Raw genomic sequence first — 26,720 nt, forward strand, 5'->3', positions numbered from 1 at the left:
GTCCGACGTGTGAAGTGAACCGCGTCCGGTAACATAGCAACTCAAAAATAATCGAAAAACCCACCGTGGAAGCTCACCGGTTTTGTTGCAGAGGTTGGATAGTGGAGACACAAAATGTTTGTTTCTCTAACGTATAGATTATTCTAGGTACTTTTAAGTGACAGGAAGTCAAGCTAGCTGGCATTTAACCACCGATAAAAATAAATAACCGGAACGTTAGAAAGAGTTCCGACGTCGATATAAGCGATCATAAGACATTTTCTTTTGAGCTAACTAGGGTCTTGCAAGCGGTGTATTTTCATCGATTTGTAAAAATACGTGGCGGTTTTCTCTCTTTTTTTTTGGCGTGGAACGACTGATCACCACCACCGTGAATTTGTTCCGCCACGGAACAATTAGCTTAGCTAACTAGCGCTAGCTAAGTCTCATTTGTGCGGAATTTTGAAGGCAAATTAGCGCATTGAAAAGAGATTCGGAACTTGCATGTGTGGTTTATAATAAGCAGGTTTTCAGGAATAACGTTATGTTTAAGAATACATTTCAAAGCGGTTTCTTGTCCATTTTGTACAGTATTGGGAGCAAACCTCTCCAAATATGGGATAAAAAGGTAAGAAATGGCTAGTGACAGCCTACAGACTCGCCAGCCCCTTAACGTTAATCTGGTTTATGATAGCTAACTAGCTAGCCAGCCAAGACATGATAGCTAGGCTAGGTTTGTTAGTCTGAAATTATTGGAAAACCTAAGACAGTTAAATTAAACTCTGGGGTGGATACATTGGCCGTCAATTAGCTATAATCATAAAGAGTAAGTTAGCTCGCTAGCTAGGTTAGATTTCTAATCGATTCTAGTCAAATAGCCTACAGGTGGTGCTTGTTGTGCTATCTATGGTCAAGTTTAATGGGTAATGTGCAGTAACGTTAGTTACCTTTCTTAGCTAACCTATCTAGCCAGTTTATTCTGCCTAACACTTTGATGCAGGTAAGAAATGGACATATAAAGCGGATTACTGACAACGACATTCAGTCTTTGGTGCTTGAGGTCGAGGGAACTAACGTCAGGTGAGTTAACGGTTACTCAGTCATTAGCGTTTCATACAAGAAGATAATCAGGATGAAACAAATTTCCCATGCATATAGGGGATATATAAGAACATTTAAATGACTTATCGTATATTCCTACCTCTGATATTAAAACACTGTGGGGAAGATGTCGGAACACTAGGTCAATCATATGAAATAGTATGGAGATGGAAATTGGACCTCTGAGTTTTCAGGACTGTGAGCCTGGAGTCTGATTGGTGGTGTCTCACCTTCACAGCACAACCTATATCACATGCCCAGCAGATCCAAAAAAAACCCTTGGCATAAAACTTCCTTTCCTGGTTATGATAATCAAGAATCTCAAGAAGTATTTCACATTCGAAGTTCAGGTATATATGATCCCACTTGCATGTTGTGGTATATTTCTCTATTTTGATCTTTATTCATTAACTTTGTTAATGTTTATTATTTACTGTTTATTAGTGTTATTATTTGTGGTCTTATATAAACAATAAAATATGTATTTTGTTGTGTATGGGATGACATTGTTAGAACACCAGATCTTGAGATTTTTCTTCACATCTCAGGTACTGGACGATAAGAACGTGCGTCGGCGATTCAGAGCGAGCAACTATCAGAGCACCACGCGGGTGAAGCCTTTCATCTGCACCATGCCCATGAGGCTGGACGATGGCTGGAACCAGATCCAGTTCAATCTGTCTGACTTCACACGGCGGGCTTATGGCACCAACTACATAGAGACGCTCCGTGTACAGGTGGGGAAGGGATACCGCATGGAGGAAAAGTGGCTCGAGCTTTTAAGCACCTAAAATGAAATGTAGTTATTGACTAGAAGTTTAAGTAAGTATATTGAAATAAAACTTAAATTAACACTAACATTGACCAAATCCTGATTTTAAAACATCTGTCAATGTTTATTAAATTTTAAGTAATTAAATTTTGCATTCACTTGCTAATGGTATAGAACAGCACTGCAGAGCCGAGTTAAAAATGTGGTTGGAAAGGGTTTCCATGGCTTTTTCAAAATATGTATAAAATTCCAGAATAGAATGCATGGATTTTGAATAAAGAGGGGGGGGGGCAGCGATTAAGATTTCTTGTCTTGTAAGCACAGACCATTTGGTAGAAGGCCAGGTACAAGATGTTCTGGAAACCCGCTCTTCAGTGAGATGTGAACATTTGTGGTAGAAACAGACTTTTTTAGAAACACTTTTTTTTTTTTTTTTTCTTTAAAAAGCCTGCATAGTGTATTTCATTTTTTCCCCCATATTTTTCCACACCAACAAAAAATAATGAATGGTCTGATCATCTTGCAGATCCATGCAAACTGCCGCATAAGAAGAGTGTACTTTTCGGATAGACTCTATGCTGAAGATGAACTCCCGGCAGAATTTAAACTTTATTTGCCAGTGCAAAACAAAGCAAAGGTACGTACATATTGGTCCAGTGCATCACATGTTCATGTTACTGTGTATACCAAATGTGCTTGCATCAACCATAAACTGAAATAACCAACAATGCTACCAGTGGTCAGCCTGAATTTCACTGGATTTGCTGTAATCCTGCTGTCACGTCATGCCTCCCTTTCCTGGTCTTGTCTTCTTTTACAGCAGTGAAGTGGCACATCTGAATACTCCTTATTCTCAATCTCTTGAGAAACCTGCAGTTTTTCCACAACTGACAAATTTACAGTAATTTTGTCTTTGCTTTGTATTTTTAAATGTTATTTTGAAACTATGTGATTAGTTTGTGTGTGCCTTCCCTGATTGAATAAATAAATGGTTTTATATGGTACAGTATGAACTCTGAATACAACATGTAAAGCATTTAGGCAGTGCAGTTGTGTATGATTTCATGTTATTTCACATTTAAAAGATGAGTCATGTTTAAAAGATTTTTATTGAACTGGAACATCAGCTGCCACAGTGGAATCTCAGCACTGCAGTATGAATGTCTTTGCATCTTCAGTTGCAGGTCTACACAGGCTTATATGTGCATACAGGTTCATTTTTGAACCTGCACATAGTGTTAAAGGTTCTGGGTATTTTTATAATACTTTGGTAAGAGGGGATAAAAACTCAAGATTACAAAAAAATATGAAATTTTGGTATTAAAATCTAAGTCTACAACATGCAAACATGCATTATTCTGTAGCTTTCATTTCAAACAATTTGTAGTCTCTTGAACTGTAAGAGAACCTTGTAAGCCAGGGCTAATAAAGTGGTTTAAAATGCTTGTATGAGTAGGAATGGTGTACAGCAACAGGCATGCTAAGGACCCAAAAGTACACATGCTGTAGCTCCACGGGGGGAAACGGAACATTCTGTGAGGGAAGTTTAAAACTATTGCCTACATCATTTGACATTGGTGTGTCAGGCACATGAAAGTACTAATGTAACAAAAATAGTACAGTGTGTATCTCTCTGATACCATTAAGACAGCTCTTTGTACAAAGTGAGAGTGTATTGAAAGTAAAAGCTAAAAAACTTTTACTCAATTGGTAATTAGTTTTTGGATTTTTTTTTTTGATAAATATACATCATATATATTATTTATTTAAATCTTGAATATAAACAATAAGTGACAAAAAATATGCTTAGTGTTTGCTATCCCAGGCCTTATTAAATTATTTCCCATGAGGTATAATTGTGCATAGTACTTTCCTTAAACAGTGGGCTATTGGGTAAGTCTTCAAAAACCCTCATAAACCTTTCTGAAAATGAGTTGGTTTAAAGATTAAGGGACATGTTTACTTGGCCTGTGTATAAGCCTAGTGAGAAGCTTCAGAAGAATGGTAAGTTTCTCAGAGGTATCGGCAAGGTCATGCTACACACAATTATAAATTGGGGTAGCCAATTTTAATAAGGTCTGGAAATACAGTGAATCTATCCTAAGAAGTTACTGAAGTTCTTTAAATGGAATTCTGTAAATCTTAGTAAATTGCATGCATTTTGGATAAAGTGCAAAAACTTAAAGCTTTACTATATCAAGAATCAGGACTATAAAAATGGAAACGGGTAAAACCACTGTTCTATACGGCATTTAACGTTCAAGAAACAAATGAAAATGGAAAACCAATATTTTTGGCAATGTACAAATTGTACAAGTTTGCACTGATCATTATAGTGTGACAGCTTCAAGTACAAAATGAAAGAAGGTTTTGCAATGCTGTGTTGCGTTTGCTGGGCAGTGTTTCAGGACCATTGCACATGGTAACACAAGAGACCATCTCATTATCTATGCATTCGTAAAATGCCTTTGCAAAAAACAGGTCTCATAGTGGCAACAAAGTTGATGTCTGTTGTTGCCTTTTTATATTTGGGCAAAAAACATCCTTAAAATGTTCTAATTTCCTTTTAAAAATAAGTATAACTTTCCTATTTAGAGTTTCCCATCGTCTGACATGCCTCTACAGTGAAGCACATAGTAATCATGAACGTACATCAACACAGCGATGGGCTGGCCAATGATCAGAGAGATCCAGACTGCAGCGTTGCCATAGTTACCCTTCAAGAACCGGCCCACAAACATGGCAAGGGGAATCTGAAATAAAATTACAGTTTTAAAACTCAACACAACTGCTACCAAGCTTGTGGGTAATGTGTATAATTAGAAGTGACAGGGACTTTGCCTAACCTGGACCATCATTCCCATGAACGCCCATAGCCGGAACATCTTCAGTGGGAAACTCACGAGGTACTGGAATAGATCCCGCACAAATCACATGTGAGCAGTTCTCTGGACACAAACTGAGCCTTGAGGTAAACTAAATAAGGACTGAGGTGGAGGATGCATTCATTCACTGTTATTTAGTCAAAGACTAAAGTTAATGTGTGTGCAGAGTGCTGTCTTAAATATTGTCTACTGAGGGATATTTTGTGCTGCTGTTGTCTCTCTCTCAACCTCGTGGAAGAACGCGGAGACCAGGAACACGGCCAACTGGGCTGCCAGTTTGTTCACACCTCTTCTCAACATGGGTTTATAAAAGTGTCTGGGGGAAATTAAGAAGCAGAAACTGTTTATTGTGTGAAAATCTGTATCTGAAACAAATGGAGCTGTCAAACCTGGACGGGATACACAGCAGAAACAACTTAATGTGGACACAGAGGAATTGCAAAAATAAAACGTGCTTTGTGTTCATAATGTAGATAAAGAGTATTAACCTTAGATAAAGCCCAAACTCACCGCAGGCACCATTTATGAACAGGGATATTCCAGTTTGCCCAAAAATAGGGGACAGTTTCTGAGTTCCTACGAATAAAAGAAAATCACACCACTCAAGAGTTAAACACATTTTTCAGGTTGACACTGAAGTTTGTATTTACAGCTGTTCATATACTGTCACTTACTGTGTCTTCCACAGTCAGTTGAGCATAATAGTACAAAAATAACTGTCAAGTCTAGCTTAGCTTTGTAACTTTGCTTTTTCTGCGAAGGTCTGGTATGGGGCAGGTTTTATGTGCTACTAAAGAGCTGTCTCCATGGAGTAAAAGTGGAGTAAAAGTCCATTAACTCATTTTGTTTGTCAGAGCAAATTTCTGTACCCAGACAGACTCTGCATGGCAAAGACTTTGGAGAAAATGGGATGCGTTCCATTATAGTCCAGCAACAAACAGAATCACGAATCCAGGAGCCTGCATTGCTCCGATCCATCTCTTCATTCTTCACTGTGCTTTAGAAAACCAAGTACAGATCAAGAATGAACTCACCACCAGTCCCTATAAAATTCTCGGTCTCCAAACTGCATCAGCTCAGCGACGAAGTTCATGGAGGAATGAAAAAACCAGTAAAAGAAGATGAGCCATATGAAATGATTGGGCACCTGTAGGAGAAGACAGAGGAGTTGGTGCCTGTGACATTAGACACCCTGAGGACAGAAGGAACACTCCAAGCACCAGTGACACTATTGCTGCCGTGGCCTCTGCAGTACTCACAGCGAGCTTCAGGAGGCGCTCCACCATCCTCGACAAGTCCATGTTCTGCCACAAACAAATCAAAACTATTCATATCCACCTGAATGCATCTACATGTAAAGTTATACCCAATCATGGTAACTCCCACTCCATGAAATCACACTGAGCAACTGAATTTTGTATTTCTTTGACTGTTGCTTTAAGCTACTGACCTCCATTTGGTTTCCAAATAGAGACCTATTTCTCCTGACTTATCCAGCCTAATTTTGTTTTTTTCCCCAAACCTGTTGGTAAACTCAAACTGCTAATTGCCAGTCAACCCATGCATCTCTGTAGTCTCAGGCTACCAGTGGCTTTCATCATACATTTTGTACTCTAGGTGGTGAATTAGACAGACTGGTCTCCTGGGCCCCTTATTCTGTCTGCTGTAGTAATGAATGATTTTTCTCTCAAAGTAATCCACGGGATGAATCTCATAGCACAACTGCAGTGCAGACAGTAGAATAAAGAAGCTTTTTACCTGAAAAGGCTTCATGGAGTTCTGAATGGTGGGGACCATCCACTACAACAAACAAACAAACAAACAAACAGGAAGACTATAAGGACAGGGCATACACACAGAACTCGAGGAAACAAATAAGAGCAATGAATAATGTAGTAATAATGTAGAGCAATGTAATGTATCTATACATACCTGCTGTATTAATCCAACTTGTAATTGCATCAAAAAGAGCTGCAAGCAAAAAGAAGTGCCTATTTTAAAATATAAGAATTATGCTGAGGCTAAAATGGATCATATAAACACATACAGACACACCCTGAAGCTAATGTCAAGTCCTGAATGAAGGAATATGTTCCAGAATGGAAAAAATAGCAGCTCTGAAATACCAGCAGATAAATATTCTTTTTTTCCCCATATTAATATATGAATTTAAAAGCTGAATTAATTATGGAGATTGGTTTGTGGTGTGATTAAGAGTCTCACCATCTCAAAAAGCCTCCTCAGCAGGAAGCGCTTCCGTATCCGAGGAGATCGGGGAAAATTTAGCTCATAGCACAGTGTTGGGGCAAAAACAAAATAATACATATCTGTACGGAAAGGGAAGAACACAACAACAGGTAACCAGAGCAACAGCAATGATCAGATCAGAGTGAGTTAATGCGGTGGACATGATATACATCCCAGATCAGGAATGCCCGGCATATGTGATATATGCAACATCACAATCCTGACTGAGGCCTTCAGTTCAGTGGAGAAAGGTGTGGTGGCGCTACCTCGATGGGTAAGATTGCCTGGGTAGGTCACATGACTGTGTGCTGCGCTCCCATTTGCCTTGTGCACAGATGGACCTGCAGAAGGGTACATGGGTCAGCGGAGCAGGGAGAAAGGTCAGAGACCTATGGACAATATTGCTTATATGGTGAAATAAAAGATGAATGAGAAAGTCCTTCTCTTTATGTCAAATCTTCTAAGATTCAGTTTGGAGCTTTTCATATTGGGTATGTTATCCATAGCCTTGCTGTTCTGATGAATAACTGAAATGAAGGATAGTAGAGCAATCTCTCCAGCAGAGGGCATCATTATCAAGACTATCAAGGAGGTCTTTATCACCAGTATGACAGCAAAGAGGCAGAGTGGAATGTGTACAGGGTGTTTGTACATTCAGTTTACTATGGCAGGAGAGTTAAAATATTCAAACACACAGTAATCAAGACACCTGGGTCACACACACACACACACACACACACACACACATACACTTCTGGCATGGTGCATGGATCAGTTCCTCTGGTTGCCAGTTAGATTTAACAACACAACAGTCAAAACACATTTATATCTTAGCATGCCAGTGTTAACCTGACAACATATTACTTCAGAAGAAAAACAAGAAATCATTGCTCTGAGCACTCTGCAACATACATTAATATCTCCACTAGTGTTATAGCATAGTGTGTTATATGGGAAAAAATACAGATCATTTTAATACTCAACTTGCTCCTCCAACCTTGCAAACCCTTTTGTGATGCAGTGTAGCCGCTTTGGTCTGTGTGCCACATCCACACTGTACACTATAGGAGCATGAGGCGGGGGCTTGGTTGCTTTGGTCTGGGTAACACAACCGCACTGTACACTATAGGAGCATGAGGCGGGGGCTTGGTTGCATTGGTCTGGGTACCACAACCACACTGTACACTATAGGAGCATGAGGTGGGGGCTTGGTTGCTTTGGTCTGGGTACCACAACCACACTGTACACTATAGGAGCATGAGGCGGGGGCTCGGCTAGACTCACAGGAGTTGGAACGTGACAGCATGCGGGCTTTGGCCTGCCTAATCTCCCTGCACCACTTGTTCACATCCTTGTAGGAGTAGAGTTTCAGGAAAAGCACTGTGTACACTGCCAGAGTAAAGACTCCACCCACTGCCAACACAAACACACAAATACACACACACACACACACACACACACACACACACACACACACACACACACACACACACACAAGAAAAGAAGACTATATAAACACCATACACAAAACAATAAGTTACATTTCAACAACAGGATCATTTAAAAACAGCAATTTCAAACAAAATCTACAATAATATTACCATTTCAGAATGTTTCCAGTAATATGATACAGTAGTGTAACAGGTAATAAAATGTTTGAGAGATAACACAACTGTATATGGCAACAGTCAAAACAGATAATGACATGGCTGTAAATACCAAAGGCAGTCTATAAAACGTGGATAGTGTATTCCTGTGATACAACTTCCCATCGTTTATGTGTGTGCATCTTCATGTAAATGCCAAACCATACCTGGGGTTATGGAGGTCATCATGAGGACAGCGGATGACGGAAAGCACAAAACAGTAGCCAGATTGACACAATAAAGGAATGTTCCAACATTCTCTGAGATTGTGCCCTGAATCGAGAGAGACCAGTCAAAACAACCAACATTCACAAGTCTTCATACACTCGTACATCTCTGCAGAGATACATCCATCCTGTCAGCAATCAGGGGGTTTCTCCAATAGCCTTAGCGATCATGATGCCTCACTCACCACAGCCAGCCTCCGCTCCATGTACAGAGCCGCCATTATGAACACGTTGGACACTGAAAGAGAAAATCCACAAGTCGGACCTGCTTCCCCTTACCCAGACAGCGTTAAATATGGACATTATAATATTGTGAGGAGTTATGTCTGGAAGGCAAGACAAACACAGTGCGGCAGTTATGGTTTTCCATTAGACAGCTACAGCTAGTGATCAGCCAGAACCAGTTTCGGATACTGGACGGATCTGATTTTTTTTTCACCTGATATGGGTTGAATAGTAAAACCACAAAAATAAGTAATAAACCAAAAAACAAACAAAACAAAATCCAGAGGATTACCTATGATAAGGCATGCAGCAGGCCAGCTGTACGGGTCCTTTAAGAAGAGGGAGACCACCTGGATGGGGTCTACCAGTATCCCATATCTACAGAGTTAAAGGCAATAGAGAAGCAACATCATACATTTTCACTGCCACAAGATTCCATAGGACTGTGTAGCCTATGTTTTTATACTTCTCACCCTAATTAAATAGCTGAAACTGAGTGTATTTGATTTGTTGAACTTTAAGAATGGCATACGGGAAAAAAACAGCATGCTGAAAATGCAGAAGACACAGACACAGACACAGATGGATATATGGCAAAGTTGTAATGGTCATGTGAGTTCAAGCGCCAGCGATATGATCAAGACCCTTGTCAATTCCTGCCATAAACACTGCAGTGCGGATGTTCTCCTTCAATGCTGATTTGTTTTGCAGTTTCTGTTTTAATAGTTGGGGATTTGAGCAATGATTAGCTTGTGCTCTCTCATTATTGTCAAGTTATTATTATTAGGTATGGTCATTTCACCTAATTCACTACATACTTACTTTATAAGGTTCTCCAGGAAAAGGCGTGCGTTAGACAAGACCTATGAGAGAGAGAGAGAGAGAGAGAGAGAGAGAGAGAGAGAGAGAGAGAGAGAGAGAGAGAGAGAGAGAGAGAGAGAGAGAGAATATCCTGCTGTCAGTTTATAGAATGCTACAGTTAATGATCTGGAAGGGTTATTTTTTTTGCTTCCTGAATATCTCTATTTGGTACATACTCTAAGGCAGAGATCAGTGCTAAGGCAGGGATCAAAGTCCCAAGCTCTGTGATGTACAGGGCTGCGCTGCATTATCAGTGAAGCCCTCCTCCTGATAAAGGCTGCTGTAAAGGAGTGTGACCTCTGTCCACACCGCTACACGTGCGACTGCTAACGAGACCCACAGCATGTATGCCTCAGCGCTGCCATCCTTTGTGACTACAGAACAAAAAGCTTAAACTTCAAATCTTCTCCCTCTTCATAGATCTTTTTCTGCTGTCAAGGAAGCACTAAGGAAACCGAGGCACAGCACAAGAAAATGTTCAAGGAAAAGTAAGATCTGAGTGACATCCAGATCTATTTAACCATCCAGCGACTGACTGGACAGTGTGGTGCTGGGCCAAAGTCCAGCTCGACCTCATTATGGCAGTTTTTTGACTGATGGTTTCACAAACCCATGCCGTGGTCATTACCAAAAGGCTTTTGGCCTCCTGCTTCAGCTCATTTCCCTAAATTCATGTGTATTTAAGGCCACGATTTATGAAATGACAGGCACTGGAAACAGATATTTGTTTCCAGCAGTACAAGCAGAACTTTTCTCCAAATTCCATGTTCCCAATGATTTTTTCTTTCCTGTATTATTTTGCATATTATATGTGTTTGTTGTAACAGTTAAAGTGAAATTATAGCATTATAGCAAGGTTTGCTTTTAACTGAAGTAGCCTATAAGATGCACAGACTGTATAAGAGATTAAATTGACTATTATATAAGAAGATGACATTAATTCACATTATGCAAGGGAAAAAATGGAGGACATGCACAATGTTGGTTCAGAGTTTCTTTTTTCATAGTTCTAACTCACTGAGGACCATCTTCCTCAGTCACAAGGTCTACTTTCTTCCTCCGAAATCTCCCCAAACCAGTGGTTTCCTACTTAACGTCCATAATTATTCATTACCGGGCGCAAAGCGTTCGGGGACGTTCGGAGGGACTAGGATGAGAAGAGGAGAATCCCAGTGAGGACATCAGTGTGATCTTGTTTCAAAGACAGGATTAATACTGACTTTGCGGATTGGTCTCAGTGGCACTGAAGGCGACCGCCGCCGCTCCACTTTCTCTCGGCGCTTCAGGAGAAATGGCCCATTTATTTTTAGAGAAGAGCGTGGCGCTCGTTAAAATAATCCTCTGGAATGTTTAAGTTTTGATTGGCGTGCAAAAGAAATGAACTTCAAGAGACCTCTTGCGGCTCAGCGGAGGAACGCCTGTGTGTTTCTCTCTACATATAAATTCAGTCGTTGCTGAAACGGTATCCAAGTACCGGCCTGAACAGGAGTGGCACAGGCGCTGTGTTCGCAGCACATCGACATGGAGCTGCATTGCACCATGCGACCAACAAAAAATGCACTGTGTTTACGGTGGTCTAGAGATCACTGGGTGAAAGAGTGGGGTAAAAGGTTAAGAGGATAGGAGAGGATGGGGGCTCCCTCAGGGGTCAGGTTGTATCATGGATAGGCTTTTGTTTTTTTTGTATGTTAATAGAAACCTTGATATGAGGCATAGAGAACTCTTACATATTCACGATTTACAAGTGTAAACGCATGTGAAGCAGCTGTCTGGGAGATATAGGAAGTATACGCGTTAAACTTTCACACTGTCACAAAAGGTTTCTAAGTGAGATGTTAACTACATTTACAACTGTGCTTGCTGAGAGGTAGGCTAAATGGGGAAAGAGAGTGAAAGAGCTGTCTTCTGCAGCTATGTATGGCAAGTGGTATGACAAAGCCAAGTCCCTTGGACACGCTGAGCTCATGTCCTGCTACACCACAAGCCCACCACAGTTGCACCAGCATCTATTGCACATTTCAGTTAGGGGTCATATGCAGAGTCAAAGAATTAAGCAAGGTTCATCATACTCGGAGGTTGCACTCAAAAGACAAAGGGAATTTTAAAAAAGGATTTATAAATGGTTCCTGATGAGGTGTTGGAGTTTCTGGCTGAAAACATGTGCTCATGTGGTCCGAAGATGCCAGTGCAAGGTCCATATGTAAGGATTTATCTGATACAAGCTTTGGTGGCTATGATGGAAGCATGAAATGATAAGCTCCCACTCTGGGGGGTTTGGCATCAGAGAACAGACAGTTCATGTTCTACAGGGGTGCCTGCCCTGCCCATATGACTGCCCTCTGGAGACACGAATTATGTAATTAGCTAATAATCCAGCCACGCATTTGTTACATCAGGAGTGTCAATGCAGCACAAACAGTCAATTATGTAGCGCTGTGGCCCTTGAAAACCCAAATTAGGCATCTCTGTATGAGTACAGGTTTTCTATGAGTGTAGTTTATGACTGGTTTGAGATGGAAATGTTCAAATATTTATTAAACTCATAATCAGCCTCATTATCTGGATAATGCATAGTAGTATAGGTCCATACATTGTACATTAACATAATTTGGAAGACACTCAAGTGTAAAAGCAACTTAAATGTTTATCAGCATGATAGTTTGCTCCCTTGGAATTGAACCCATGACCTTTGTGTCACAAGTGCCTTGTGCTACTACAGAACCTTATTATAGTATGCCAACTTTTGTTTTACACACTTTCTACCAGTGGTCATGCTAACATTTAAAATGTCCCTTTATGTTGTTTGTGTGTGTGTGTGTGTGTGTGTGTGTGTGTGTGTGTGTGTGTGTGTGTGTGTGTTGCTTGACAGTTCCTGTATTCAGCTTCTCCCTCTTAAAATATCTTAGTGCACTCATACACATAACCATTTCATTGTATTCAACTCTTGTCCTATTGTGATGTACCTGCAGTTGGTGACCTTTACTTTCTCCTTGCAGTGAGTTTTCTGTAGCTCTCTAAATCTGGCCTCACAGAAGGGTATGTGATGGAAGTGGAGATCAAACAACTTCCTTTTATGACCCCAGTAACAGTCTTTCTCAATCCTGGTCATGGACTATCCCTGTGTGGCTTGTTTGACTGCCCCCCCTCCCCATTGTACACCAGACTGCACTATCCAGCTAATAAACAAGGTCTTTATGAGGCTGAAATGGCTGGAATGAGCACAATGGTTGAACAAGGCCACCTTAGAGCAATGTCTAATATCTGTTTGTTAGACAACACCCGTTCATGCTCCACTGCTAGTACTGAATAGCATGTATGTTTATTTGTATAAAGCCCATGATCTGCCAGGTGGAGAGACTCCAGGGCTCGGCAAAGTGGGAGGACAAGAGGACACATAAAAATAACCATCGTCAGTCATGAGCGGCATCTCCAAGGCCTTAGCACCAGCTCCATGTCGGCACTAATGGTCAAACTGCGGGGGAAGGGGTGGGTTCCACTGCTAGCACTGCCCTACACCATTTAAGCCTGAAAATATTGCCATTTGGCCTGTAATGGCCCAGTTTGTTAGCAATCCGCTGCAAGCATTCTGCACTGAATTAGGAACAAGGTCTCAGTTCAGGTTGATGCTAGATACACTGGATCAAATATGTGATGACTGCTGTGTTAAAAATGATCTACAGTTATGCATTTTATAGAAAATGTCACTTTAGCTATTTGGAAAGCTGGTTAATCAGGCAGTGAGTGCAGTTTGATGCAGTTCATTAATATGGAGTATACAAGTGCTTTGAATGCAAAATCAATTCAAAACCACACTGGCAAATGCTCTCATAGTCTGATTCCAAAAAAGTCATAAGCCATTAGAGCAAGGAGCCAGTAAGCCAGTGGCATATCTTGAAATTATGATTTTCCTTTTTAAGGTCAGGTCATAACCCTTTCTAGTCCACAGCGGCTTACCAGCATGACCACACACCAGTTGAGGATCCCCCTGTAGTTGCTGTAGCCACTTTCTGAGCTGAGAAGGGACTCCTGCAGTCGATGACAGCTAAGGGGAGATCAAAGGAAAACAAATGATTTTAAAAGCATTCATCACCAGAAATGTTGGCTTATCACAGGAACTAACATGCCCCTGAGCTGGTTCACACTTCATTACAGATCACCTACAATCTTAAACTGAATTCCATGAGTGTCATTGAATGAGTGAGTGAAGGGAAATTGGTAAAAAGACAGCAGTGTTTCAGAAATTAAAGTTCTCTTTCTCTCTCTCGCTAGCCAGCTATTTCTGAAGAAATGTATTTGGAAAAGCAAGGTCATTTATGTTGTGAAAACTACAAGGTGTGAGCTGACATTGGTCAATTATGGAACTTATAACACGGGAAGTGTGAAAATAGGCACATTTCTGCTGGTGCTGAGAAATATTTCAGCAAGTGGTAAATCTTAGAGTGGAGGGCACATACACATGCACACAAGCGTTAACACTCATCTCCATTTCTAAGCCTATGTAGACAGTCAAGCTATAAACAACGCTTTCACTTCCCTCACTCTCGCCTCTAATTTACAAACACAAATATTTACACTGAATAGAGAACACTCAAATTTTGGCCTGGCAAACAAGGCCCACTACCTTTTTAGCACTTGAATGATTTTCATTCATTCATTGCTACTAGTACCTTCCTATAATATGAAACTCAAACACAATATGGGCTCCTGCATGACTTTGCTGTTATAACAGCAATTTTTTGAGAGGGACAACACCCAATGCCCAGTTAATGCAAATGAAAACACTGAACACCAAGCTTTCAATTCCAATTGGACTAACTGCAGAATATGTAATAAACTATTTCAATTATTTTTGTAATAAATAAGTTAAGGCTTTTCAAATGTTTGTGAGCTGGTCCTGTACATACTTTTATACACCATGTATACGCAACATGACCTTAATATTAGTCTATCTTTAGAACCACCACTTGCATGTTATCCATGTAATTACACTGTACAGCCTAATCAATTAATGTCTATTACAGATCAGATGCCCTTGCGTTAAGGAAATGGGAAACGACTGGCACTATGCACTTTAAAGTGTGTCAGGTCTAGTGTGATAACACCAGGCGTAACAAGTAATTGAATCCTGTGTTGCATGGCAGGGAGGAATCTGTAGTAAAAAAAAAAAAAAAATGTAGTAACTGAATAGGGACGAGTCAATTTGTCGCATATTAATGTACTGCTACCCTGTTAGTTTCATCTATTTAATGAGAGGTTTGGCATACATTGTAATCAGTTGTTTTTGGAATATGTCACCATTGCAGTAGCCAATCAAGAACATTTCACATTTTTTCTTACAAAAGCAGAACCCGTGGGTGCCGTTACCTGAACTGACTGTCATTGTGTCAGCTCACGTATTCGCCAGACATCGAAAAAAAGGAAGCACATTTTCAGCCTACGGATCCAAAATGCTTTTCACCTGAGTTTATCCTTAAGAACATCATTACTGCTCCTCTGTTTGCGAGCCGCGGATGTGTCGTGCGCCTTGTCCCCTCTCAGGTGCCTGGACTCTGCTGCAGCGCTAGGCTTGCTCCCGTTGGCTTGCTTTGAACTTGTCCCCGCTGTTTCTCCAGAAATGGTCGTTCTTCGTCTGCGCGTTACGGGGCCTTTCTCATACCTGTCGCCCATGGTTCGGTTTAGGTTAAGACGGACCACACATTGTTATAATAAAGCTGGCGTCTCTCTCATGTTCTCATGTGGCTGAACTGATCATTGAGATCTGTGCGTCGCATAAAAAAAGGATGGGTACGTTCATCACTGTCAGGCACTCCAGTTGCAGGCTGCGCAGATATCGCGCAACGCGAATGGGGAATGGAGAAAGAAATTCGACATATTACCGTGTCTTTTTTTAAAATATATCGTAGCCACAGCAAAAGAAGACATCAATTCATCGCCACCAAAAATGTCCTAAGTATGCTTCCCTCCCCCCCGATTCGTTGTCACGACCTACAAAACATGCCCGTGACCATTTATATGGTTCAGCAGCAATAGCCTATATTACCTGTGTTGCATTGTGTAAAGCTTTTTTTGTACCTATCTATAAAATTCTTTAGAAAATTCACATATGTAGCACCTGCGGTATGTATTCACGCTGTTTCAATAAATTACTGATAACGTGGATTATTAAATACAAAACAGGTTTAGTGGTTTTTCTATAGATCTAGCGAAAGCATGTTTTATTAATACAGAGCAGTCCGGACGGAACGGAGATATTAATGCTAAGCTTTCTTAACATTAGTCAGTAGTTTTCTACATAATAAACTTTAATTTTAGGCTTTCAAAAGTGGCAAGCATGGTGCTTATTGGAGCAATAGTGTTGCCGTCATGGGAGAATCTGACCGATGAGATTGGATAGCCTAAAGATTGGATAGCCTAAAGAAAAACTGAACAATAAATACAAATGGGTGTTCTCTTGTTTTTTTTCTTTAACTGTATACGTAAACAAGTGCATTGCCTTTATGTAAACCTACGTGCGCGTCCATGCGTGTGGATTTTAGAAAGAGAATTCATACCTCAAGAGATTCAAATGGATTTTGTAATCTCTTGTAGTTAATTTAATGACAAAGGTATCTAACTGGCTGGCAACTTTAGTCACACCGGACTCCTAGTTAAAGGGTGGGATATCTGTAGCCAGGATCTGGACCTTGGGGACTGTGATTTGAGGACCGGTGACGTCCGGACGTAAGATATCTCGCTACCTAGCATAACACTGCTGGAGTTAAAAACTGGCCTAGGTAGTCAGCAAGCAACCTCTCCTGAAACGTCAGGAACAGACTGTGTTGAACAGTCAATACCATTTTGACATTTAGCGCAGTATTATGAATCATTAAACACAACTGTTTAATGATCCTACCTTCCCCTCTCCGGTTTGAACCGTTGAAAGGTGTTCGGCAAGTCAGTGGTCGCGGGTAATTTTGACACTTTCTGTTCCTCAGCTGACATTATATTTTCAATCTTTTTCGGTCAATATAATACATTTTAAATTTAAATTCAAGACTATGCCGAAAAAGTTTAAATCTGAACACGGATCCTTTTCTACAACAGAGTAAAACAAAATGCTTGTAAATAAGACCACGCGCCTACTTGTTTTCAGTCGGCAGGCTTGATATTCTAGCGGGGAAACTGACCAATCGTGTTATGTCTTTCAGCACATGGTAACCAATAAACTGACCAATCGTGTTATGGCTTTCAATACATGTTAACCAATAACGTGGAAGCTCGAGATCAATTTTTGTAGTCAAGGTTGGTTTCCATGCCGGTTTGGAACAGAAAGTACTACCTCGACAAATAGCTACTAGCTTAGCTAGCCTTGCTACATATATCTATGACAGATGACAGTAGTTTGGGTTGAAGGAAATTCCTGTTAAATGTCTGTTCTTTTTAAACACGATGTTTAGGTAGCTAGCTAGCTAATTAATGGAAAAGGTCCTTATACTATCAGCAAACTGTTTTCAACGATCGTAAAAGAGATGAAAAGGGTGAAAAAACGACACCAACCGAGTGGGACCCGAACAGCTTTCAACGGTACCAATCGGAGAGGGGAAGGTACGACCATTAAACAGCTGTGTTGTTTAATGATTCATAATTCTGCGTTGAATATTAAAATATTATTGACTGTTCAACTCAGTCTGTTCCTGACGTTTGAGGACAGGTTGCTTGCTGTCTTATTAGACTAGCTTTTAACTCCAGCAGTGTTATGTTAGCTAGCTACATATCGCGTCAGGATCCATCCACCACGTCAGCGGTCTTCAAATCACAGTCCCCAAGGTTCAAATCCCACAGATCCCGCACCCTTTAACTAGGAGTGCGGTGTGACTAAAAGTTGCCATCCAGTTAGATACTTATGTCATTTAATCGATTACAAGGTCCACGTTTGAATACTACTGAATTACGTGAACTACCACCTTTGTGGCCAATTAGAAATGCATTTAAGCATGCTCTATAATCTAGAAAAAAAATCAGCCGTTTTATTTGACATACTCCATTAACACACATTGGAGAGCACAGAAATACAATACTTTAATGGATATCAAAGCCCTGTTGAGATTATTATAAAAGTTTTTTTTTTTGGTTGTTGAGTAATGATTATAATCTCATTTTTCTTTTTTGTGAATGTCAGAAACTATTTATTTAAATGATGATAACATTTGAGTCTTAGCCTGAGTGCCTGTTTGTTATAGGCAGGTAGCAGAAAAACTTCATAATACCAGGGTGTCTTAATGAAAGTCCAAACATATCTAGCCTTTAACACTGACACTGATGAGCTGGTATCTTGTTGTCTGGAGATTTAGGCTATTCATGCACTGTCTGGGTCCATAGATTACACCAGTAAGCAAATATTTTGTAGCATGCCTATTTCTTAGTATGTTTGCACACTGAATCCAAATATGATTTCAGAATTTCTCCATCGCACATAGTTTTTTTCTTGTTTGTGCCTGTATACTCTCATATGTATACTATGTATATGTATACTACGGAAAAGCAGCATTAATGAAAGTGCATCCCCTCTATGTTGGCAGAGGGATGTTTTTGAGTCCAAATATAGGCAAAAATCATGCCATGTACCTTTTAGAAGCAAGTTTGTAAATATTTTAAGTGTAATAACCACTAACAGCCTTATTTATGATTAAGTAATATTTACATATTGTAAAGTTAATTGCTGTCACCGATAGAAAAATGCCCAGTGTAATAACCATTCTTATTAAGATCAAGAAGAGGACAATCCCAAAAGTTAATAGCAACCTCATAACAATGACCTACCTGGTGACTAAGGCCATATCAAGCCCCTCTGCCATTCCTAATGCATGCTCAGTCTCAACAGTTCCACATCGTTAAGCATCCATGGGCTTATGGTGTACTTGGTGACTAAGGCCATATCAAGGCCCACTGGCACTGTTAAAAAGTAAATGAGTAAAATTGGTTTTGGATACATTTGTTTAAAAAGCCCATATCACATTGTAGAAAGTCAAAATGTGTACTAGATGTGCTTAACTTCCACCAGCTACAATCAGGTGAAAAAAAAATTCAATCAACCTTCAGTCAACTATTACATTTATACTACCCAACATTGAATATTAACTTTTGAGAGAGCAAACAAACAAAATAAACTTTACAGTTTAACGGTTGTATAAATACCACTTTACATTATAAAAATGTGAACAAGATCTAACTCTTACTCTAATTGTGGCCACAGGGCTACAAAAAAATGAAAGGCGTGATCTGCTGATCCTGCACAGAAATGCCTTATAGCAGAGATGAGAAAACATGTGCTAATATAGAGCGTGGATAATCTAATGTTCTCAAATCTCATGATTATTCTCTAGCCTGCCTAATTCTACAGAGTGTTCTGTGGCATGCTAACAACGTTATTTTTGCTCTCTAGCTATCTTACCTTTGTAGGGGTCTGTCTGGATTGCATCTTAAATTCTTGCCTCCTGCCAGAGTGAACGTGATAACAGCTTGCATGCTTGAGGGTGACAACAGTGTTTGAATTGTAGGATTTATTGTACATTATAGGCTTGCTTACTTTTTTCTTATCTGATACATTGCCAAGCTGGTAACTGTGGATGCTTATGACTGTATACCTACTTTCATCAGAACATCAGACTCAATTGAGCAAAGATGGATAACTCCCAGTTGACCACCTACCTATCAAAATGTATCAAAGCTCATGAACAAAAGAACAGTTCCGAAATAAAACAAGTTACAGAAAGAGAACTATCTGACTGCAGACAGTAGTAAACAGATTGATTTATTGTATTTTTAAAAAATTATTTTTGTTTGCTAATAAATTTTGATCATTAATATTTTACTTGCATATCTGATATATAATTGTAACACTTGTGTAACAAAATGAAATTTTGTGAGACATATTACATGATAAAAAAAACAAGACTGAAAAAAACATGACTTGTGGAAAAGACAACTAAAAAAATAAGTCCATCATCGCTGATATTTTTGTTATTTATGTGAATTTTATTCTTTTGCTGGCAGAGCACATCTCCTGGAAGAAACAGAAGCAACTAGATATTCACCAGGCTCTGAACAGTGACCCAGTGGACATTGAGACCCTGCGGAAAGCAGCAGTTAGCGAGGGAGGCTTGTTGACTGACGATGTGCGGAGGAAAGTTTGGCCCAAGCTCCTCAGTGTCAATGTCTTTGACCTGCCCGCCAGACCTGGTCTGTTCGTTTTGAGCTGTCTAATTTACATTTAGGGTCAAAGCGATTGGAAATGATCATGTCACCCACAATTAATTTTCTGTTCTTATTTCTTATTTGCCATTTTTTCCACTCAACTAGCTAAAAATATTAGGGAGAATCATAAGGACTTCAACCAGGTGCTTCTTGATGTTAGACGGTCTATGCGGCGTTTCCCAAGAGGTAGTCTTTATCTCCTGTTTCTAAGAATATTTGACTCATCCATTTTCTTGTGATTGCATTTAATGAACTCTGAAGTGCATTTTGGCATATTTTGTAATCAACAGTGTCTAGAAAGATCTGGGACACGTAGTTTAGCGCATAGAATAACAAACTCTTGGATGTCCAAAGCAATGTTAGGCCTACACAATGCCTTCTTCCTCTACATCTGTCTACCCTAAGCTAATGTCATTATTTATTATTGTTTTCTTTCTTATTCTCTTTCTCTCTCTCTCTCTCTCTCTCTCTCTCTCTCTCTCTCTCTCTCTCTCTCTCAGGAATGCGAGTTGATGAGAGGGCAGTACTGCAGGAGCAGTTGATTGACATCATTCTGGATGTGCTGAGGAGGAACCCACAACTGCACTACTACCAGGGCTACCACGATATAGTGGTGACCTTCTTGTTGGTGGTGGGAGAGCGGGTGGCCATAGCCATGGTTGAGAAGCTGTCCAATCATCATCTCAGGTTGTTACAGCATTTGACTGATTACGCTTTTCATGCAAACCAGCCCTGTCTTTGAGTGTTATAAAAATTAGAAAATAAAAAAGTTATTGTTCATTTTTTGGAGCAAGTCCAGACAAGCCATTCTGCATCCTCCTTTTTTCCTCATCATATGTAAACAATGTAAAATTACATAATGACTCATGAATATTAAAAATATTATGAGTCACAGCTCATTTGTCAGTCATGAGCTGGGTTTCGTTCAAAGTGTTTTTCCCTGCTTGACTATGGTGGTGAAAGTTTGTTGACAAAAAGAACCATTACAGATTTCAGTAGAAGAAATACAATTGTAAGATATTGTTTTAAATATTTGGTGGGAACCATGGCTGCTTTGAACAATATTTCTTTATGTTTACTCTTTCTGGTTGGGGTTTCTGCAGGGACTTTATGGACCCCACCATGGACAGCACCAAGCACATCCTCAACTACCTGATGCCACTTCTGGAGCAGGTGGACAGTGAGCTGCATGACTTCATGCTGAGGTGGGGTTGCTTTGGACTCTGCTCATCCACACTGTATGTTAACCTCATGTGTGTGAAGCCTACTGTAGCAGGTCTGAAGCCTACAGTTGCAGGTCTTTGAAGTCTATTAGTTGTTACAGAAAAATTAGTCTTGCTACAAGAAGAGAAAGAGAACATAATAAGGATCTAATTATTACCCTTTCAATTTGTCACTGAGCATGAAGACGTTAAGACTGAATGAACAGCTAGAAGATCCCAGATGAATGAGGCGCATTAAGTTAATAAGACCACAATTTACGTCTGTACCAATGAAGCATCCAACGGTGCTTACAAAGTTCCTGAAAGATGTGACAGAAAGGAAAAATTCCTTCATTCTGCTACTACGTAAACAAAAGTACTCTCTTCGGCCAAAAAGAACATTCAGTAATTTTCTTTCAACAACAAATAAAGTGAATTGTATAATGAAGAAAAAGTACTTGTTAGCTTGTTGCAGTCTCACTGCATAAAATAAATATTTATAATCTGAGTGATGGAATTCAGCACCACAATCAGTGTGATGCTCTGAAAGAAAAGACGACCTAGCTAAGGCAGGTTTTACCTATTGTAATGGCCCAAGTACCGAAGGGCGAGGGGCAGGACGCACAGGCTCCAGTGACATGGACGAACAAGGAACATGAAACGGATAACTTTAAACAGATATGATAAACAAGAATACATCTTACATTAACACATTACATTCACACATTACGCCAACAATAACCGACAACACTGCACACAACGACAAGAGTTTAAATACACAAAAGACTTACACAATACAGGTGTGTGCAGGTATGGCTATGAACATGACCCTCCCACTGCACGCAGTGGGCCAAACCACGTGACTCATGGGAGGAGAGTGTTCTGTGACACCTATACCTCTAATAACTTGCTTTGTAGTAGATTTAAATTTGATAGTCAGCCAGAAGTGGAGGAGCTAATCCATGAATAATCTTATAAATTATTGAGACAATATTATGTTTGATGAGTTTTTTTTTTATTATTATTATTATTATTATTATTATTATTATTATTATTATTGTTGTTGTTGTTATTTTATTCTTATTATAATATTATTCTAATTATACTTCTTTAGATTTGACAATATTGAAAAATGAATGGCTTCTTGTCTAAAGTTTTAAGTGCATGTTCTGTAGCAATTTCTGTGGTGTTAAAGATGTAATCTGTCAATTTCTGAGTCAGTAGTAGATGTAAGTGAGAACCATTGAGTGGAAGTATAACTAAGTTCCCTTAGTTAATCGGGAATTTCTGCTACACCTGAGATTTGCCAAACTGACTATTACTCCATTACAGACCCTTTTTATGTGGGGTTTGAAGCTGAGGCTTGAATCTATATGTATGCCAAAATATTTAGAACTTTAGTCTCTCTCCTGAGATCTTGCAGAATGTGACCTTTGAAATAGCCTCTGTATCTTCAGCATACATTAAGACGATAGTTATTTTTACTCACGGCACAACTGCACATATGGTACAAATGCCCACACACAGAGGGCAAATCATCATCATAGTACAAGCTGAACAAGACTGAGACCAGTTTAGAGCCCTGCGGGACACCAGTTGATAAGTATAGGGAGTCAGAGTTATAATTATCAATTTTGACAAGTTGGGAGTAGAGTAAGAGGTGGGATTTGGCAAGGCTGAAAAACTACTGAAAACTGACATTGATTAAATTATACAGTAGAATGATTTGATTAATGTGTTGAAAGCTTTCTGTAAATCAAGGACCATGGCCCCCACAAGCCCAACTTTGACTATTGATGTGCTATTTTTTTTCTGTGAGATAGCAGGTAGCAGTTTTTGTCAAGTGATTAGCCCTGAATCTAAATTGTACTGGGTGCATTGGGAAGGATTTATTGTTTAGATGGTCAGTGATTTGTTTTCCCAGCTCCTTTGTGCTAATGGACCTGTAAGTAGAGGTCAGAGGAAGGTCACTGCCTTTGACAGGGGCCATAACAGTAGGCATCCATGAGTTAGGAGACCTCTCTTGACCCAATGAAGTATTAATGATTTGCATTAATGGATTAACCATTAACCATTAACTTTCAGCATGAGTATGTACATAGCGTAGACGTTCTTAGCCCTTGAAGACTTGAGAGATGCGATTACTTCTGGACCCTCTGTTACAGATATTGATCTCAGTACTAGTGCTGGCTCGCTAGTATTGACAGTATGTGCATTGCTTTGTTAAATTGTGAATCTTTGGTCTATGGTAGCCACTCTCAGCAACATATTGATTGAGAGCATATCAACCAGATTCTGTAAGATCATATCATTAACATTTAGTTCAAATGGCTTTGTTAAGATATTGTTTTGACCAGTTAATTCTTTAAGGTGGCTCCATATAGTTCTTGAGTTATCATGAGAATTATAATAGAAAATAATAATAATAGAAAAGATTATAATAAAGAATTCTGCCTTCATTTGTTTTTTTCCAATTATCTCATTACCTTGTTTCTTAACATTGCAAATTTATTCTTATCATGCAACATCTTTGATTTTGTGGCTCTTTTTATAGCATTGTCCTGCTCTTTCATTAATTGTCAAATGTTATCATTCATCCAGTGGAGAGACTGTTTCTTGTTTTTATCTTTACTGTAAATATGCAGGCTACTGTAAATATACAAGTCCACTTTCTTGTTTTTTGGGATATCTTATCCTGATTGCCAGCATGACAAGTAAACACGCTGATTTTCTTGAAGTGAGCACTGGATTATGGTCTGACAGCCCAGTCATCATAAAGTGTGATTTTGTCATTCTTTTGGGTCCAGTACTAAATGGTAGGTCTATCGGGATACTGGTGTTGTTTGTTATTCCTATTGGACTTCTGACCATTGGACTTCTGACCATTCAAGCCAAGTTAAAACCATCAGTTGTATCTTTTGAGCTCTTTCCTTGTGGGCTCGTCTTTCCAATTAAGATATAAGTCATCCATAACAATGGCATCTTTATTGCAATCAACTAGATATAATACCTTATTAAATTTATCATAAAAGCTTGAAATAGGTGACTAAAAGTGTGTATGACATCTGAGGTGATCAAACCGTATTTAACCTACATAATCTAAGTAATTTGAAATTTTGCCATTTTGAATTTTTGCAACAGCTGGAATCTCTCAGATGAATTATAACACCCCCTTTTGCCTCAGTTCAGTCCCTCCTATAAATGTCATAACCCAAAACTTTAAAAGCAGTGGATGGAGAATTATTATAAAGCCCAGTTTCTGACCAACAGATGAGATCTAGGTTACTCTCCAGTAAAACGTTGTTTGGTGTTTGAAGACATTCCACTTCTGGTTCTTTAGGATTGCTCTGTTTACTATCCCACACTTGTTTTTATTGCACACGCTTGCCCGGTGTGTTCCTACAGTCTGTGTCACGTGACCAAATGCTGTATAGACTCATTAGCTTGTAGCTTTTGGAACCTTTCCTGGTTCCTGGACAGCTCCTCGGTCCTCCGGAGTACTTGGGGGTGGACTCTGGTGGCGAGGATGGATCGCCATGATTTTAATTTAATAAAATTTAAGTGTCCCATATATGGATGGCAACAGAAAACATTTTTAAATCTTTACATTGGGACATCCCTACAAAAAATAAGAATTTTCTCTTTTTCACAGTGTAACAGAGCAAGAGATTTGTTTATGTATGAGTCTGAGTTACAAGTAAATGTTATACTTTAATTTTTTGAAGTGACAAGTTTCCTTAACTTCATAGCACAAAATGGACAGTTCAGCGTGATGTCCTCTAGGGGGCAGCAGAGTGTGACTTTAACCTCAGTCGCGCATAGGAAAGTTCTTCACTCGTGTCCTGTACTGCTTCTGTTGCCAGCAGCGGCTTCTGCACCTGCGGAGCTGCAAGCGCTCATGATGAACAGTGGGTTACTTACAAACTATTTAGTTTGTAATCGTGTCTGAAACTGTTTCGGTTACAAGGTCACATGACATGTCCTCTTAGGTACCTGGGTTTTATATCAAAGCAGCTGTCGGCCAATAAAAGATCCAGTGCTTGTTCCTTTCTATCAATGTCATAGTGCCTCCAAGCAGCCGTCTGTTGCGTTATTTAGCTGTGTATGTCTGTGTGTGTGAGTGTGTGTGTGTGTGTGTGTGTGTGTGTGTATGTGTCATTAAGTCCTCTGTGCACATGTATGCCACTTTTCTTGTGCTAGGATCAGCCTCTATGCTTGAGAAGTGTGGTAATGCACGTCTGCGTTATCTTTGATGGCTGCATGGCTTTTAAACCATTCTGCAGTGTATGATGCACAAAAACGCACTCGTTCCATTTGATTTTTCATGCATAATGCAGCACGACTCAGGTTTGTTTTGCATGTTCACGTGATGCTGAGTGTGTGTGTGTGTGTGTGTGTGCGTGTGTGTGTGCGTGTGTGTGCGTGTGTGTGCGTGTGTGTGTGCGTGTGTGTGTGCGTGTGTGTGTGCGTGTGTGTGTGTGTGTGTGAGCATGCATATGTACATGCACGGTGGCACGTGTTTCAGAGCAGACCGGTAGTCAGAAGAGCGCTCCGTTGCATGCCTATTCCCTAGCCCTCTGTATAAAAGGAAGTTATTTTTAATGGTTTGTCATTTAAAATGTAGGGAATAAGAGACTCATGATAAATATTGTATGTGTGCATCCAGGGATCTGTGTAGTGCACCACTGGTCTCCTCCAGGTTTAATGGGCTAGCCCATTCAGTTGCTGAGGCCACTTTCTAGACTAACAAGCAGACACTCGATATAGCCCAGCTCCGGAACTTTCGGAGCTTCTCAGGTATTCTTGCTTACTTGGCTTTTTCTTTTTTTTTTCCCGGGAACATACTTGCTTTGCATCAAATGACAATTTGTTTCCCACGCGCAGCATTCACAGTAAGGACTCGACGACGCAAGGGTGCGTTTGGCAGTCGAGCATGGCGTGGTGCTAAAAATGTTGGCGGGTGCTCTCTGTAAAACCATGGTTTTCAGCGAAGAGCCTCCACGGTGTCTGGAATCACCAAGCACCCGAGCCGCAATTTTTGGGCTGTTTTCAGCCTAGTTTTTGACTATATTATGCTAAATTATGGGGTGGAATTAAATAAAAAGCCTTTGTGGTTTAGGAATAGGCTTACTCTTTTGAAGAAAAAAAAAAACATCAAGATTTTATTTTTCCAGATACCTTACCATCCTAAGTGTAAAATCTGACCATTCTCAGGTCCTCGTCCATATGCCGTTATCGTTTAACCCTAAAAAGTCTGCTATCTCCACTGAGCAGAAAACGCCCACCCTGAAAGGTCAGGCAGACATGAAGGAGAGTCCGAGCAGGCTGCTGTGGGCCTGAGC

At 39.9% G+C, this 26,720-nt stretch overlaps 3 protein-coding genes across 5 annotated transcripts in view; 2 read left to right on the forward strand and 1 right to left on the reverse strand.

Moving 5' to 3' along the window:
• On the forward strand, positions 1-3,296 carry cfap20 (cilia and flagella associated protein 20). The gene is made up of 6 exons (XM_027001318.2): positions 1-607; positions 980-1,059; positions 1,319-1,430; positions 1,629-1,817; positions 2,379-2,489; positions 2,673-3,296. The coding sequence occupies exons 1-6, from the start codon at positions 524-526 to the stop codon at positions 2,676-2,678; spliced, it is 582 nt and encodes a 193-aa protein (XP_026857119.1). The 5' UTR covers positions 1-523; the 3' UTR covers positions 2,679-3,296.
• On the reverse strand, positions 2,943-18,760 carry dgat1a (diacylglycerol O-acyltransferase 1a). Of its 2 annotated transcripts, XM_035525019.1 has the most exons (18): positions 18,743-18,760; positions 15,402-15,599; positions 13,898-13,985; positions 9,905-9,945; positions 9,375-9,460; positions 9,043-9,095; positions 8,798-8,903; positions 8,269-8,397; positions 7,251-7,325; positions 6,961-7,064; positions 6,670-6,708; positions 6,496-6,537; positions 5,997-6,041; positions 5,772-5,884; positions 5,248-5,313; positions 4,966-5,053; positions 4,699-4,761; positions 2,943-4,605 (listed from the first exon to the last, which is right to left on the reverse strand). In XM_035525019.1, exons 1-18 carry the CDS (start codon positions 18,757-18,759, stop codon positions 4,444-4,446), a joined length of 1,515 nt encoding a protein of 504 aa, XP_035380912.1. In that variant the 5' UTR covers position 18,760; the 3' UTR covers positions 2,943-4,443. The 2 variants fall into 2 exon arrangements, with proteins under 2 accessions (XP_035380912.1, XP_035380913.1); XM_035525020.1 differs by lacking the exons at positions 15,402-15,599; positions 18,743-18,760 and adding an exon at positions 15,308-15,375.
• The window catches only part of zgc:63863 (uncharacterized protein LOC393372 homolog), a 19,915-nt gene continuing 10,465 nt past the window's right edge, over positions 17,271-26,720 (forward strand). For both annotated transcript variants that reach the window (XM_035525021.1, XM_027001319.2), the window contains exons 1-5: positions 17,271-17,527; positions 19,976-20,161; positions 20,282-20,362; positions 20,677-20,863; positions 21,280-21,381. In XM_035525021.1, the coding sequence (XP_035380914.1) occupies positions 17,452-17,527; positions 19,976-20,161; positions 20,282-20,362; positions 20,677-20,863; positions 21,280-21,381 (632 nt within the window). In that variant the 5' untranslated portion in view covers positions 17,271-17,451. The remainder of the gene's footprint in view (positions 17,528-19,975; positions 20,162-20,281; positions 20,363-20,676; positions 20,864-21,279; positions 21,382-26,720) is intronic.

The sequence above is a fragment of the Electrophorus electricus genome, chromosome 4 (genome assembly GCF_013358815.1).
Source record: "Electrophorus electricus isolate fEleEle1 chromosome 4, fEleEle1.pri, whole genome shotgun sequence".
Taxonomy (NCBI): domain Eukaryota; kingdom Metazoa; phylum Chordata; class Actinopteri; order Gymnotiformes; family Gymnotidae; genus Electrophorus; species Electrophorus electricus.

What these genes read in the sequence shown, in the direction of transcription:
- cfap20 (XM_027001318.2), top strand. Translation starts at nt 524, where the DNA reads ATGTTTAAGAATACATTTCAAAGCGGTTTCTTGTCCATTTTGTACAGT. An exon ending in TCCAAATATGGGATAAAAAG is followed by an intron (nt 608 to 979) that starts GTAAGAAATGGC and finishes ACTTTGATGCAG; the next exon opens with GTAAGAAATGGACATATAAA. An exon ending in ATTTCACATTCGAAGTTCAG is followed by an intron (nt 1,431 to 1,628) that starts GTATATATGATC and finishes TTCACATCTCAG; the next exon opens with GTACTGGACGATAAGAACGT.
- dgat1a (XM_035525019.1), bottom strand. An exon ending in TGCTGCATGCCTTATCATAG is followed by an intron (nt 9,096 to 9,374) that starts GTAATCCTCTGG and finishes TTTCTCTTTCAG; the next exon opens with TGTCCAACGTGTTCATAATG. An exon ending in GAATTTTATAGGGACTGGTG is followed by an intron (nt 5,314 to 5,771) that starts GTGAGTTCATTC and finishes TTTTATTCGTAG; the next exon opens with GAACTCAGAAACTGTCCCCT.